The sequence below is a fragment of the Photinus pyralis genome, unplaced genomic scaffold (assembly GCF_008802855.1).
Source record: "Photinus pyralis isolate 1611_PpyrPB1 unplaced genomic scaffold, Ppyr1.3 Ppyr1.4_LG2, whole genome shotgun sequence".
In the NCBI taxonomy this organism is placed as follows: domain Eukaryota; kingdom Metazoa; phylum Arthropoda; class Insecta; order Coleoptera; family Lampyridae; genus Photinus; species Photinus pyralis.
Genome location: NW_022170403.1, coordinates 20,355,715 through 20,368,955, shown reverse-complemented (window position 1 = coordinate 20,368,955; position 13,241 = coordinate 20,355,715). Strand labels below are relative to the sequence as shown.

At 35.7% G+C, this 13,241-nt stretch overlaps 1 protein-coding gene across 1 annotated transcript; it reads right to left on the bottom strand.

Moving 5' to 3' along the window:
• Window positions 1-2,544: 2,544 nt before the first annotated feature.
• On the bottom strand, window positions 2,545-13,007 carry LOC116164589 (myrosinase 1-like; the record flags this gene model as incomplete). Its single annotated transcript, XM_031478781.1, is given in 5 exon segments — window positions 2,545-2,983; window positions 3,036-3,142; window positions 3,194-3,631; window positions 3,679-3,773; window positions 12,879-13,007. Coding segments are annotated over 5 exon segments (825 nt in total). The 3' UTR covers window positions 2,545-2,838.
• Between the last annotated feature and the right edge of the window lie 234 nt (window positions 13,008-13,241).

The following is a 13,241-nucleotide window of genomic DNA, read 5'->3' as shown; positions in this document are numbered from 1 at the left end:
GGCATTTCATAAATAACAAACCCCTAATTTAAAACTGTACGGATAAGAAAGGTGGCCTACATGGGTGAAAAATTTAGATATTTTCACCTTTATTTGGTCCCTATATAATGTCAATTAACTTTAACACTTGGGAATTGTGGTAAAAAAAAAGAGAAATAAGTGCGCTGGTGCGGTCACTTTTTGAGAAAGTTTGTACTTACGAATTTTAATATAAGTTTTAAAAACTTGCCTCAAAGTTGGCCATTCTTTGCTTCCAAAATAATCTACCTTTAGTTTTAGTGTAATATATGTTTACTTCATTTTAGGTTTACCTATATCTTAATGTATCTAATTATCTAAATGTGTTTAAATCTGTGGTTTTAGTTTGCTGCCGGATGTGAAACATTTTCTTACCCATTCTTTAAGAACGGTAGGGTCTTTGGGAAACGTAAAAACCGAGATTTTATTTACACCAGGATGAGGAATTTTAGTGTTACCGCCACTCATCTAAAAAAAATACTTAATTATAACATACAAAGTGCATATAATTGATGAACTAACCTTTCAATCACGGCTATGAAAACCAACAAAATTCACAAACTAAATTTTATATTGCACCAAACAGGTATCTACAGCTAATATTATGTCCTTATGTACTTCAAAATTCAACAAATTTTAATAGCATATTATATACCAATTGACTAAAGTGTGTGTTTCATTCCCGAGGGTGCAGATTCAGCACCCGAATTCAAAAAGGTATATGGAAAACGGTATAATAAGTATAAAATATGGTGCAAGAATAAACATTTACATATTATAAAGGTACCCATTAATCATTAAATTGTGTTTGACAATTCAGTGTGTACCTACTGTCACTTTTTGTCCCTCGTCGCGTTTTTCTCCCCCGGGAGAAAAAGTGACACTGTAGTCCTTTAAATGAATGACAAAACTTGTTGATTTAGTCCGCGGAGTAGAAAAACCTTATTTTGAACGAATAATAATTGCACCAACGAATAACGATATGGAATAACTCGCCGGAAGTAAGATAAACGGAGTTGAGCTCTGAATGTTGAGTAAATTACATTCGCTCGTAAGTAGCGGCACCTAGGATTTTGAATATTGAGGACCAATCGATAAGGGGGAGGTTGTTAAAGGATGCAAGAGTCTGTACCAATAATCAAATAACAAATTAATTTGGCGATAAATTACCAATTGATGATATAATAGCAGTGCGGGTTCTAAAAATATTAACGATGAAATGTGCAGTGAATTAAAACAATATCGTTCATTGCGTATAAAATTAACCGGAGTGCTAAGCTATTTGCATCTATTATTATAAACGAAATTTTATTATAAATTATAAATCAAAAATTTTCCATTCGTTAGTGGATATCCAAATAAGCTGCGCATTGTTTTAAATACTGCTGCGTGTTGTATTGTTGTTACTTGAGGGTTGTTTAATAAAAAGCTCGCGTTTTATTTATAAATAAGGGTTTGGATTTATTTCAATAGTTATAGACATAAAAGTTAGGAAAATGACACATTACTGGCGAGGAAATATTGAAGTACAAGGCCCCTTTGGAGCCGAGTACTTTTAATATCCGAGTCAAGTAATGTCATTTTACTGACGAGTTTTGTATTAAATTTTAGCCGAAATCGTATTTTAATACAAAATTTCAATTTTCATATAGAACTTTTGATTACTGCCAATCCGTCAATGATGACAGGAGTCATTATAGACATTTGGCAATGTGACAGGTGCGGCAGGAAAAGTTACAACTGCGGCCGGTAAAGTGACAGGTGCGACCGGTAAAGTGACAGGCGGCAGGAAAAGTAGACTGGTCTGCCTCCGTCATAGAGACTAACATTTTCCTGACATAAAGTAAGCATGAAAATTAAGGTTTCATGACCATTTTGTGTAAAATAGTATACCCCAACACAACGCTGTGAAATCATATTAGAAAAGGTGAGGGACGCGGTACATCTAACCTAGAACCAAATCTTTAAGCGGCGGCTGATACGCAGATGAAACCTGACTCCTGAGACGAGGTGACAATCAACATTGACGACGTTACAGGACGCTAAGGTACCGACTATTATTATTTCGGTTTTGTAAGAATTATAAGCCGAATCTCGTAAAACTTCTTACGTATTAATGAACGATTTATTTAATAATTTATTTAGGATTAAATGTCATATTGTTTACTAAGATAATATTGATTAGCTCTAGCTGGCCTGTACGTATATTTTTGAGTTTAGGCAGGAAAATAGCTTTCAGGGCGACTGTAAGAATTTGTTTAATTTCGTTTAGTTAGTTATAATTGCAATAAATGTAGGCAGTTTGAGTTAGCAATTGACAAAGGTTTGTAGTATGATCTTTGGTTTTGGCTATAAAATTTTATATATTATTAATGAAATTATCAGTGAAGGAAAAATCAATTTCATTCTTTCCTATTTTTAACCCACTTTATCTGAGCTGGCCTGGGAAGTAAAAGTACTAAAAGTAGGTCCAAACGTACTAAACACGAAAGAAACGAAGACGAAGTTTGAAACAAGAATTTAATGCATCGAACCACACCAGTCACCAAGAATCTGAGAATATTATTAACCCTTTTGTAATGTCTATTAGGTATACGAATTGACGCTCAACCATGAGCCTTAAAAAGAAAAGAACTATTAAATGTAATAAGTGCTATCGGGTGCAATCGTTATTGGGCTGAGGGTCAACTTGATGATTCGCAGCATAATTTCCGCAACAAATAATTAGCAATTTACCTTTACTACTTGTACTCGTAATATTACAAAAAAAATTAAGACTGCAGTTCAACAAAAAGTTTCCTTTACAATTTACAGAAAAGCTTATTCCGTAGATACCAGCTGTACATCCACATTGATTGTAACTGACTTTGCATCAATAACGTTTTTATAAAATGCGGCAGAAGCTTTGGGGCTTCTGGTCTTAAATGGATCCTTAAAGTTAACTGAATACAATCCAAATTTAGTCCTAAAATATACAATTAAGTACAGGTTTTAAGTCACCAAGTTGCAGTACTTACGCATAACCCTCTCTCCCTGCAAAGTTGTCCATCAACGACCAAACCGAGTAGGCTTTAACCTTGCAATGGTCTAGAACGATTGCCTTTTGCAGCTCCGAGAGATGACCCTGCAACAGTCCTTATGAATGCACCAAATTACAAATAAGTAAGAATATTACCCTTAAATAATTGATTCTGTTGGTATCGTTTACTTCTCCATTATCTGCAAAACCATTTTCAGTTATATACACAAGCGGATTTTTGTATTTCTCTTTTGTCCATTTTAAAATATCTCTTAATCCATCAGGATAATCCTTTAAATCAGGCAAAGAAGATGATCTCCATTCGGGGTTATATTCCCTTTTAACGTTCAAGTCATTTTCAAAGGAAGGAGTAAGATTTGTGGAATTTGTATCATTGCTAACAATGTATCCGGTGTAATAATTGATCCCTAGGAAGTCGGCAGATCCTTTTATTTGCTTAATCTCGTCACTGCTGAGAGGAGGTAGTCTTGTCGCCGAAAAGTTTTGCAAGTGACTTGAGAATTTAACGCGCGATTTCATTAAATATGGATAATCTCCGCTTCTGTGAAAGATAGGATTTGCCCACCAACCAAACTACGGAATCTTGTGTCAGATGAACAATTGCCTACTGTAATACATACTGTCATTTCAATGGCCCGTTCGGCTGCTACTTTGTCTTCCTTATAATTGGTTTTGGATTCGTACCATGCACCTTTCAACGAAATCCCAATTTTGCCTGAAATTTAAAAAAATTTCTGGTCAATCATTTAATTTCACTATTCCAAACATAAGGAATCATAAATCAATGTAACCGCGACATACAAAGAAAAGCTGTAGGGAGAGAAGGGTAGAGAATGAATGATCCAATTAGTTTAAAAAAATGTAGTTGCAAGTGAGATGTGATACCTACATGTAGATCCCACATACGGTCAACCTTTGCTCATCTGTTTTTTAGCCATCGTAATACAGACACATTGCAAATGGGTTCCCTAAAAAGTGAAGTCAAGGCTACCCGTAATTATAATTAATGTAATTATTATTTCTATCGGCTTCTATCCTTAGACCATACAGTACCTACATGGACTGCTAATTGTAACTAAAATATGACCAAGGACATCGCCTGGGTATGTGAGTTTCAGGGTAAACGAGCCTGTCCGAAGTTGTCCGATTAGACACGATTTGAGACTGTAAACCTGTAAATTAACAAACGTTAATTAATTAATCGCCTAGATATGGCAAAAAAAAGCTGTTCTTATTTGTGGACGTATAGAAGATAATCAAGCTTCCCGTAGTACGCGGTTACTATAAAAGCTGCTCTTTAAGCGATCCTAGTGGTGTTTACACGACTTTAGTTTACCCTGAGATTCACATACCCACACATACCTACGACTACAGTGCCCTCTATCCGTGACCACCCATTTTGTATTGAAAGCATAGGGCTAATAGCAGTCCATGTACTATATGGCCTAAGCTTCTATCACATGGAGAGAGGGCATGCGCACTCTCTGATATCGATGCGTACACCATGCGTTGCGTCCTTCTCTTTCACACGGAACAGGACAGTTGTCGCAATTTTAAGTAGCGCGAGAGAGAAAAGATGTGAATTATTCCGTGTGAAAGAGAAGGACGCAGCGTAAAGGCGCAGTTACACGGCGCGTGGTTCGGCGAATCTGGCTTGACGAACCACGAGTTGTCTGACATAGGCGGATCGCTATTGGCTCGCGGTGTGTGGTGCGTAGTTCGTACGATCCGTTGGCGATCGGTAAATTTGTACACATCAAAGGAGTTCGGTTCGTTGATTCGTGCAAGGTTCGTGTAGGTTTGCTACACTGCGAACCAGGCACTTAAAATAGGTTGTAACTTATAAGTGTACTAAAATGGCGTGGAGTACCTACCTAACTACCTACTGAAAAAAACATTAGAATTTGTTATGAATCCTAAACGCGAGGGCAATAAAGACATGTTGTGTATGCTGTATGGACACGCTTGCAAAATTATTCCAACGTAATTAATGGTCGTTGTTGCAGCACTGATTTTGGTTCCGTATTGCGTCACAAATATGAACGAACTAAATACCGTTTTGGCACACCTGGTACGGAAAGTCGCAAGCGAAAGGCGTGGTTACACGGCGCGTGGTTCGGCGAACCACGAAACTGGTGCGTGGTTCGCATTGGCTTGCGTGTTTCCGAACCAGGTGTGTCAAAACGGTATTTGGTCATATTTGTGACGTAATCGGTTCGCCTTTATAATACGGAACCAAAATCAGTACTGCAACAACGACCATGGATGCTAGACAGAGAATTATTGCTTCTGCCAGCTTGTGCGTTATTTACGCGGGAACAATTTTACAAAATACAATGAAAAAACTCAAAAATTAAAAGAACAAGAGAACAAATTGTAATGATTTTTCAGTACTCCACGGCATTTTAATGAACTTATAACCTATTTCAAGTGACTGAACCCACCCGCATGTGAGCATTGCAACACAGTCCTGACAGTAAAGCACATCCTTATAGACTGCCCAAAATACGCGGAAATTAGAAAACGACACGACCTTAAACCAGAGCTTAGAGAAGTTCTAACAAATAGTTTCCAGAACGTTATCAATTTCCTTAAAGATGCTAATCTGTATAATTACATATAGTCTAATGTAAAATGTAAATTTTTCCTCAATTTTCCTTTTCTGTTAATTTTTGTGTTTTGTATATATCACTTACTGTTCTAAATTAATTACTTATAACATGTGCCAATGGCCTATGGTTGTCGAGGCACTCAAACCAAATAAAAAAAATAAAATAATAACTGAATAAGAAAATTAACTGGCCGGCAGCAGCAAGTTCGCAGTATATAGCAAACCTACACGAACCTTGCACGAACCAACGAACCGAACTCTTTTGATGTGTGCACTTTTACCGACCGCCAATGGATCGTACGAACCACGCACAACGCACCGCGAGCGCACCACGAGCCAATAGCGAACCGCCTATGTCAGACGACTCGTGGTTCGTGGTTCGTCAAGCCAGGTTCGCCGAACCACGCGCCGTGTAACCGCGCCTTAATGCGAACCACGCACCAGTATCGTGGTTCGCCGAACGACGCGCCGTGTAACCGCGCCTTTAACAGTTGCTCGTGGTGTAGGCATCTAATGTAAGACAGTACATGCCGTACATACCGTGTACCGTTGGATAGGGTACACCTGGACTACTTCTGGACAATACAAAATTACGAAAGCTAGTTTATTTTCAGTTGATAGAATCATAAAGTTCACTTCCAATGATGAATTAATAGAGGATTTAATTTAATTTATATCAAGATGGTATTAGGCAACAAGTTTTCTCTTGATGTTATTGGTAACTAGGTACATAACAAGATAACATTAATTTTCCTGTTCTGTTAGTAATACGCCATTTATAAATCAAGGAATGGATCGGAGATAGAGCAAATGCTCTTTTAATCGCAGAAGTTCACAAAAGAGAAAGAAAGGTGATGTTTTAGCAAACACCGTCACATATCGGTCATTTTTCGCATTGAGAAACGGACTAGTATCTGCGCACTTCAATTTTCATTTACGGACTTATCTAGAGACAATAGTGGGCGGAAAGTCTACGTGAATATCGCGTGAGTTTGGCGGACTTCACATCAAAATTGGTATGTAGACTATATATAGGTTTGTATAAGGTATCACATAGTAAGAAAGATTCTACCAAACGGAAAATTCTTCAAAATGTAAAAATATAGAACGTTTTGACCAAGGCTTAGCGTTAGGTATCTTGAATTAGTCTATTCGAAGTTTCAAGAAGTAAAATATTGTTTTGATGAAGATGTTATTATTATGCAACGTTTTTACCATCAATAAATTTGTGTAATAGTGGGTAGTCAATGACAGATAAGATAAGTAAATTAATTTTTCATAAACAAGATAAAGGTCCCCACAAAAATACGGGAATCGATAACTAATTTTTTTACGTGCATCATATATTGAACAAAAAACTTGGATTGTCGTGCGCTTGACGATTTTGATAGTGACGTGGCGATAACAATTTCAAAAAATACTCTATTTCTCAAAGCACATCTAGTCCTCTGGGTGACCAGGAGTAGGTACCAGGACCATGTAAGCAATGTGGTGTATAGAGCATCACCCATTTTTTCTCGAAGAGGACCATTACGACTTCAAAAAAAAATTGGGTGGCCGTTCCGACTTGTGGTAGGTTTTAAGTTATGACGTCATATGCACTAAATTCCCGTATTCATCGCAACCATTCACACTAATCCAAAAATGTGGCTGCAGACCCAGCAAGCTGCATATCAAATGAAAGGTGTATATTAGAACTATAAATAATGAAATATTATTTAGCGAAATTAACCAGTTTTTGCAAGGCGCGCGCGTCTTCGAGATCGGTAACGAAGCATTTGCGGACCTATTAATTTTCATATGAACTTTTAATCATAATTTTAGCCAACACCGATGGGCTCATTTCCATGACGTTGTTTGTTTTGCTGAATCGGAAATTTAGTGTAATTGGAGTTGATATAATATGGGATGAGGTTAGTCAATTAAAGACTTAAATCTTTGAATATACAATTTATATTCAAAGCTTAAATTAATTGGCTAGTTTCCGCGCCAAGGAAAAATTGATCGTAAAGAAAACCGCGGTTTCGTGTTGTTCGATTCCTAAATAGTAGGAAAAAAGGAAATTTATTTCGGTTAGTCTCGACCGATCTGTATGTGTGAGCGAGAAAAACAAAACGTGTACCTACCAAGATAAAACTGAACAGCACGAGGACAATAACGGCTGCAATTGCAATGAGAAAGTGTCTGTTATGTCTTTATTTCTCTTGAAGTAACCTAAAAAAATAATAGCAAATCTGATATTTCGTATTTCTTCGAATATCTGGGGAAGTACTTAAGCATAATTTTCTAATTGCCCAAAACTCTAAACAATCCAAACGGTTTTTTATTAATAATTATAATTCTGAAACTTTTATAGTAGTAACGTCATGAAACGTTGAAACGCTCACATGTTAGGTGGAGAAACATACGAGGGTGGACAAGCGGAAGGAAATTTGAGATAATTGTGACAGGCACAGTTTGTGAAAGTTAATGACCAGTGTAGTTTGCGATCGGCAGTGGTAAGATATCTAACTTGTTGCGCATACGTCGGTTCCTAATAGACAAAGAGGTTTCAAAATACACAACCCTTGTTTTGAACCAATATTTATCTGGATGTGTTACCTTTTCTTTGCTTTTTAAAACTTACAATTTTTTATGTTCGTATATTAACACACACTGAAATCGTAAATATCTATGACTATTCAATTCATCTAACATTTGTCACATTTCAACCAGTGAAATGTCTCGATTTCAAATTGCTGCGCCAATGGGAACGAATTATAGTGATCATTGCACGTGTGGTATTTCAGCGACAATTCAACTCATGTATAAAAAATCGCATAAGCCGCAGTGAAATTGTCACTTTGACAGCGGCAAAAGTTACCTGCAACTTTTCCAGCGACAAATGCACTAGTGGTTTTTTCACTTATTCATTTTCGAACCAATTATCGCATTATCCTTTCCCATATGACTAGTTTGACGTCTGTCAATAATTGATTAGTTTGGTGAATTTCTTGTTCGTTAAATTGTCCTGCCGAATTACACTCGAGGTTTGTATTTAAACCGAGTAAATTTGGGTTGTGGCAATTCAAATCTGTTTCCTTTTAGCAATTGGACTCGAAAAACTGTCAACCTAAAAATGCTCCACCTGCGGTGTCGCATTTTTATTAGTTGACAGTTTTTCTCGTCTAATTGCTAGGCAACGGATTTTCATTACCTAAACAACCCAAATTTACTCTGTAAAATACAAACCTCTTGTGCAATTATAAGTGATAATTTCACGTGTGGTATTTCAGCGACAATTCAATGCGATTATTCAATGACATTTGTCAAACTTCCACCAGTGAAATGACGCGAAATTTTGTCGTATTAACCGGAACATTCTTCTTAGTTTGTTAATCAATTTCGACAACCGACTTATCACCACATCTTTTAATTTAACCACTCATAACGAATTAGCTTGGAGCACACAAGTTCGAATAGAATCAATAGCAAAATGAAAAGCAACTTCCATAATTTATTTTGACGTTTATTGTTGTCATGGAAATACATTCGCGTGGGTAATTATGCTTAATTTTTCTTTTGATTCATTGAATAGTCCTCCGAATACCATTCGTAGTCGAAGTATTTGTAGATTATTTTTGAGCTGCTGCTCCACTCATGCTAGTTACGCTTTTTAATACCACTCGCGCAAGCGCTCGTGGTATTAATCAGCGTAACTAGCATTCGTGACAGCACCTCAAAAATATTCGACAATACTTCGACTACTTATGGTATTATATATGAATATCTTCCTAACGGAGCTTGATTTACAGGCTTGGCATATTCGTATCGATCATTTACGAGTATAATTCCGACTTTGAAACTTTTTGGGTTTTTCTTAAATGGGGTCATCCCGCCTTCATTTTTTATTTCTGATCCACAAAGTACATTAAAAATAAAAAGACCCGTGTGTCCTCAATTTTTATTTGCGAGTAAAATAAACCCAAAATAAATTATTGAAAAGCTGTGTTTTTAGTCCGAATTTGAAACGCTTCAGACTAAATACGTCACAAACCTACAACCAATCACGTAGAAGTGAGCTGGCAACCTTACGCGAGGGTCTGACGTTTGTCACATTTGACGTTTTGAGAGGGATGTTTAACCATGATACTATAATAATCAGATATGCTCATGCGCACGCGAGCGCATCTATAATGACGTCACTGGGTGACAAACTAATTACTGGTAACATGATAATAGTATCATGCCATAATGACAGCTTGACAGTAGCGATTTGCGTGTCGTTCTATTTGAAAGTAAGCGACATGGTGTATTGTGCGGTGATGAGTTGTACAAATAATTCCAACAGAAACAGCTATACTTTTAATTTAAATTGTCGGTATTTTCGTTTTCCTAGACTGACACATATTTGTGATGAATGGGTGCGTGTTTGCAACAAAAAACGTAAATTTAAAGTCGAAAATTCTAGAATTTGTTCTGAACATTTTGTGGAAAGTGATTATCGTTTAAGAGAAAAGCTACAAAATTACCCACGGCATTTATGGTGTTTAAAAAATGATGCCATTCCTTCTGTAAATTTACCAAAATTAAATGAAAGTGAAGATGAAAGCTTGGATACATGCAAGTATCAGGATGAACGGTCTCAAGACTCGTCTCAAGATCAAATAGCTTCAGAAAGTAAGATTTCTACAATGGAAGAAATGGTAATGAAATTCTTGCTCTAATATATCCCTACTTATAAAATTTCTCGTATATATTTTTAGTTCCCAACATTCTTGCAAAGATTGTATTACATTTAAAAGTGCCATTTTAAAACAAAACGTAGAATTAGAGCTGATTAAGAAGAAACTAACAAAAGTTGAAGAAGAATCTGAAGCATTAAAGAGTAGGCTTGCCCAAAAAACTGCAGAATTACAATTAATGGACAACAATTTTCTAAATCAAAACAAAGAATTGGAAATGGTCAATGCAAAACTAATTAAAGCTGAACGCGAATCGGAAACTGATAGACGTATGCTTGCAAAGAAAACCGCAGAATTGCAATTAGTGGAAAAAATTTTTACGAATGGTCAACTACGAAAACTAAAATCCACAAGTAGTCGCATATTATGGAGAGTAGAAGACATTGCTTCTTCAATATCCTTATTCTCAGCAGGACCACGCTCTTATCGTTTATTGAGAAAAAGAGGTTATCCACTCCCAGGGCTTTCTACATTAAGGCGGTGGGCAGAGAAAATTGACGTCAAGCCAGGTATTTTATAGCAATTGTAAAGTTTAGTACATGGTTTTATAACTAAATATTCTAAACATTGAAATAATCTCTTTTAGGTATCTTAACTATAATACTAAGGCTAATGGAAAATAATTCTCTATCCAAAATGGACAAAGCTTGCGTTGTGCTGTTTGATGAAATGAAAATTCAAGCTGGTTTCGAGTACGAAAGAAAAAGTGATACAACATTAAGCCCATCAAAATATGTTCAAGTAATTATGGCTCAAGGTCTATTTGGAAACTGGAAGCAACCGATATTTTATGATTTCGACTGCAAGATAACTAAAGAACTACTATTCGAAATTATTAAAAATCTTGAGCACATTGGTTATCCAGTGTATGCGATAAACTCAGATCTAGGAGGTAGCAACAGGGGTCTTTGGACATCGCTAAATATTTCAGAAAATAAGACGTGGTTTGAAAATCCAGCAACGAAAAAAAATATTTATGTATTTGCGGACGCGCCTCATATGATAAAACTTTTAAGGAATCATTTCATTGATACAGGTTTCCTGTTGAATGGCAAAATTGTTAACACAAAACCTATTGTAGAACTTTTGGAAAACAACAAAAATTTAGACTTACGCATTTCTCATAAAATCGATGAGAGTTTTTTAACAGTCAAAGGTCCACAACGGCAAAAGGTAAAATTAGCAACGAAATTGTTTTCACACACCATAGCAAAAGCCGTTGAAAGATTAGGTTCTTTAGGTTTAAGTCGAAGTGATAGCTTTTTAGAATGCTCACACTTACTCAAAATTACAAATGATTGGTTTGATGTGTTTAATTCAAAAGTTCCCGAATGTGATTCTCGAAATAGAATGAAGGCTTATGGTTTGTCCTTGTATGATCAAAACAAAATTATAGATGACATGTCGAATACAATGCTTAGCTTAAGAAAAATTGATTCTAAAGCATTATTGCCTTTTCAAAAAGGTATTATAATAGGGAATACGTCATTAAAATTATTGCTTAATGATCTTAAGACAGATTTCAATGCAAAATATTTATTAACTTACCGCTTAAACCAAGATCCGTTAGAAGGTTTTTTTTCAATAGTTAGATCAATTGGTGGTCTCTACGACCATCCCACTGCTTTACAATTTAAATATCGATTAAGGAATTACGTTTTAGGACGAAATGATGAAATCATTTCTAACTCTTCAAATGTAGAACAGGCAGTAGATGCACCAAATATTATAATTGAGAACCTACATACATTAAAAAATATTTGTGACGATATAGATAATGTAAAAACAGTTACTGGGCAAATGTTAAGTACATTAAAAGTAAATGTAGATAGGTACGACGAAGGTACAACAGATGAAATTTCTTCAGTAGATGAGCTGACTCAACTGCAATGTGACGGATTAGAAAACTTAGCGGGATATGTAGTTTTCAAATTAAGAAAAAAGGAGACTCTGGGATTCATTCCAGATTCCAGCGATTGTTCATCTTCGTGGCTTAACCACGTGTCTGAAGGCGGTTTAATGAAACCCACAAATAACTTTCTTGAAAATTGTAGGCAGCTAAATGCGATTTTTGATGCAATAAATGGAAATTCTTTAAAAATTCAAATTAATTATATAAAAAACTTAATAGAACATTCTGAAAATGTAGATGTTAGTCTTGATGCCAAAAAACTGTTTTTTAGGTGTAAATTGTATTTTAGAATTCGAAAATTAAATCGTTATATTAAAGAACAGTCAAATACGAGGAAAAGAAAGTTTGTAAAAATTGTTAAATAATGTTGTTACTAGTCTGGCCCCTCTAGATTACATAAGCAACTAAAATGTACGTATTTTACAACCCTCGATATTAAAGGCTAAGTTATGACCTCCTCGTGTATGCATTTTATGGTCTTCGTTAAGGATAATTTAATTTGAATTGTAATAAAGTATAATTTATGATAATTTGTTATTATTCTTTGCCAAGTCTCATCGCTCAATAACTTACACTTCTCACTTGGAATGGTCATCTTGGAGAAATTAGTCATAAGAGCTACCTCTAAAGTGTGCACTAAAACGAACGATGAAACATTTTTATCCCTGATCAACTTTTGATAAGAGACCTTCCCGAAATCGACTCATTCATATCATAGTGCGAACTCGGTGAAAAACTAAACATCCTATTCAATTCATTTCCTGTGCCACATTTGTTATGCACTTTACAACAACAAATGTTACTGTGTAAATCTCTCTTAATATTCATTGGCGACAAGCGACAACAAAATTTAAATTTGTCACCCGATGACGTAATGCGCAAACAAGTTCTAAATTCGTTCGCCAGTTGAGCATATCTGATTATTATAGTATCATG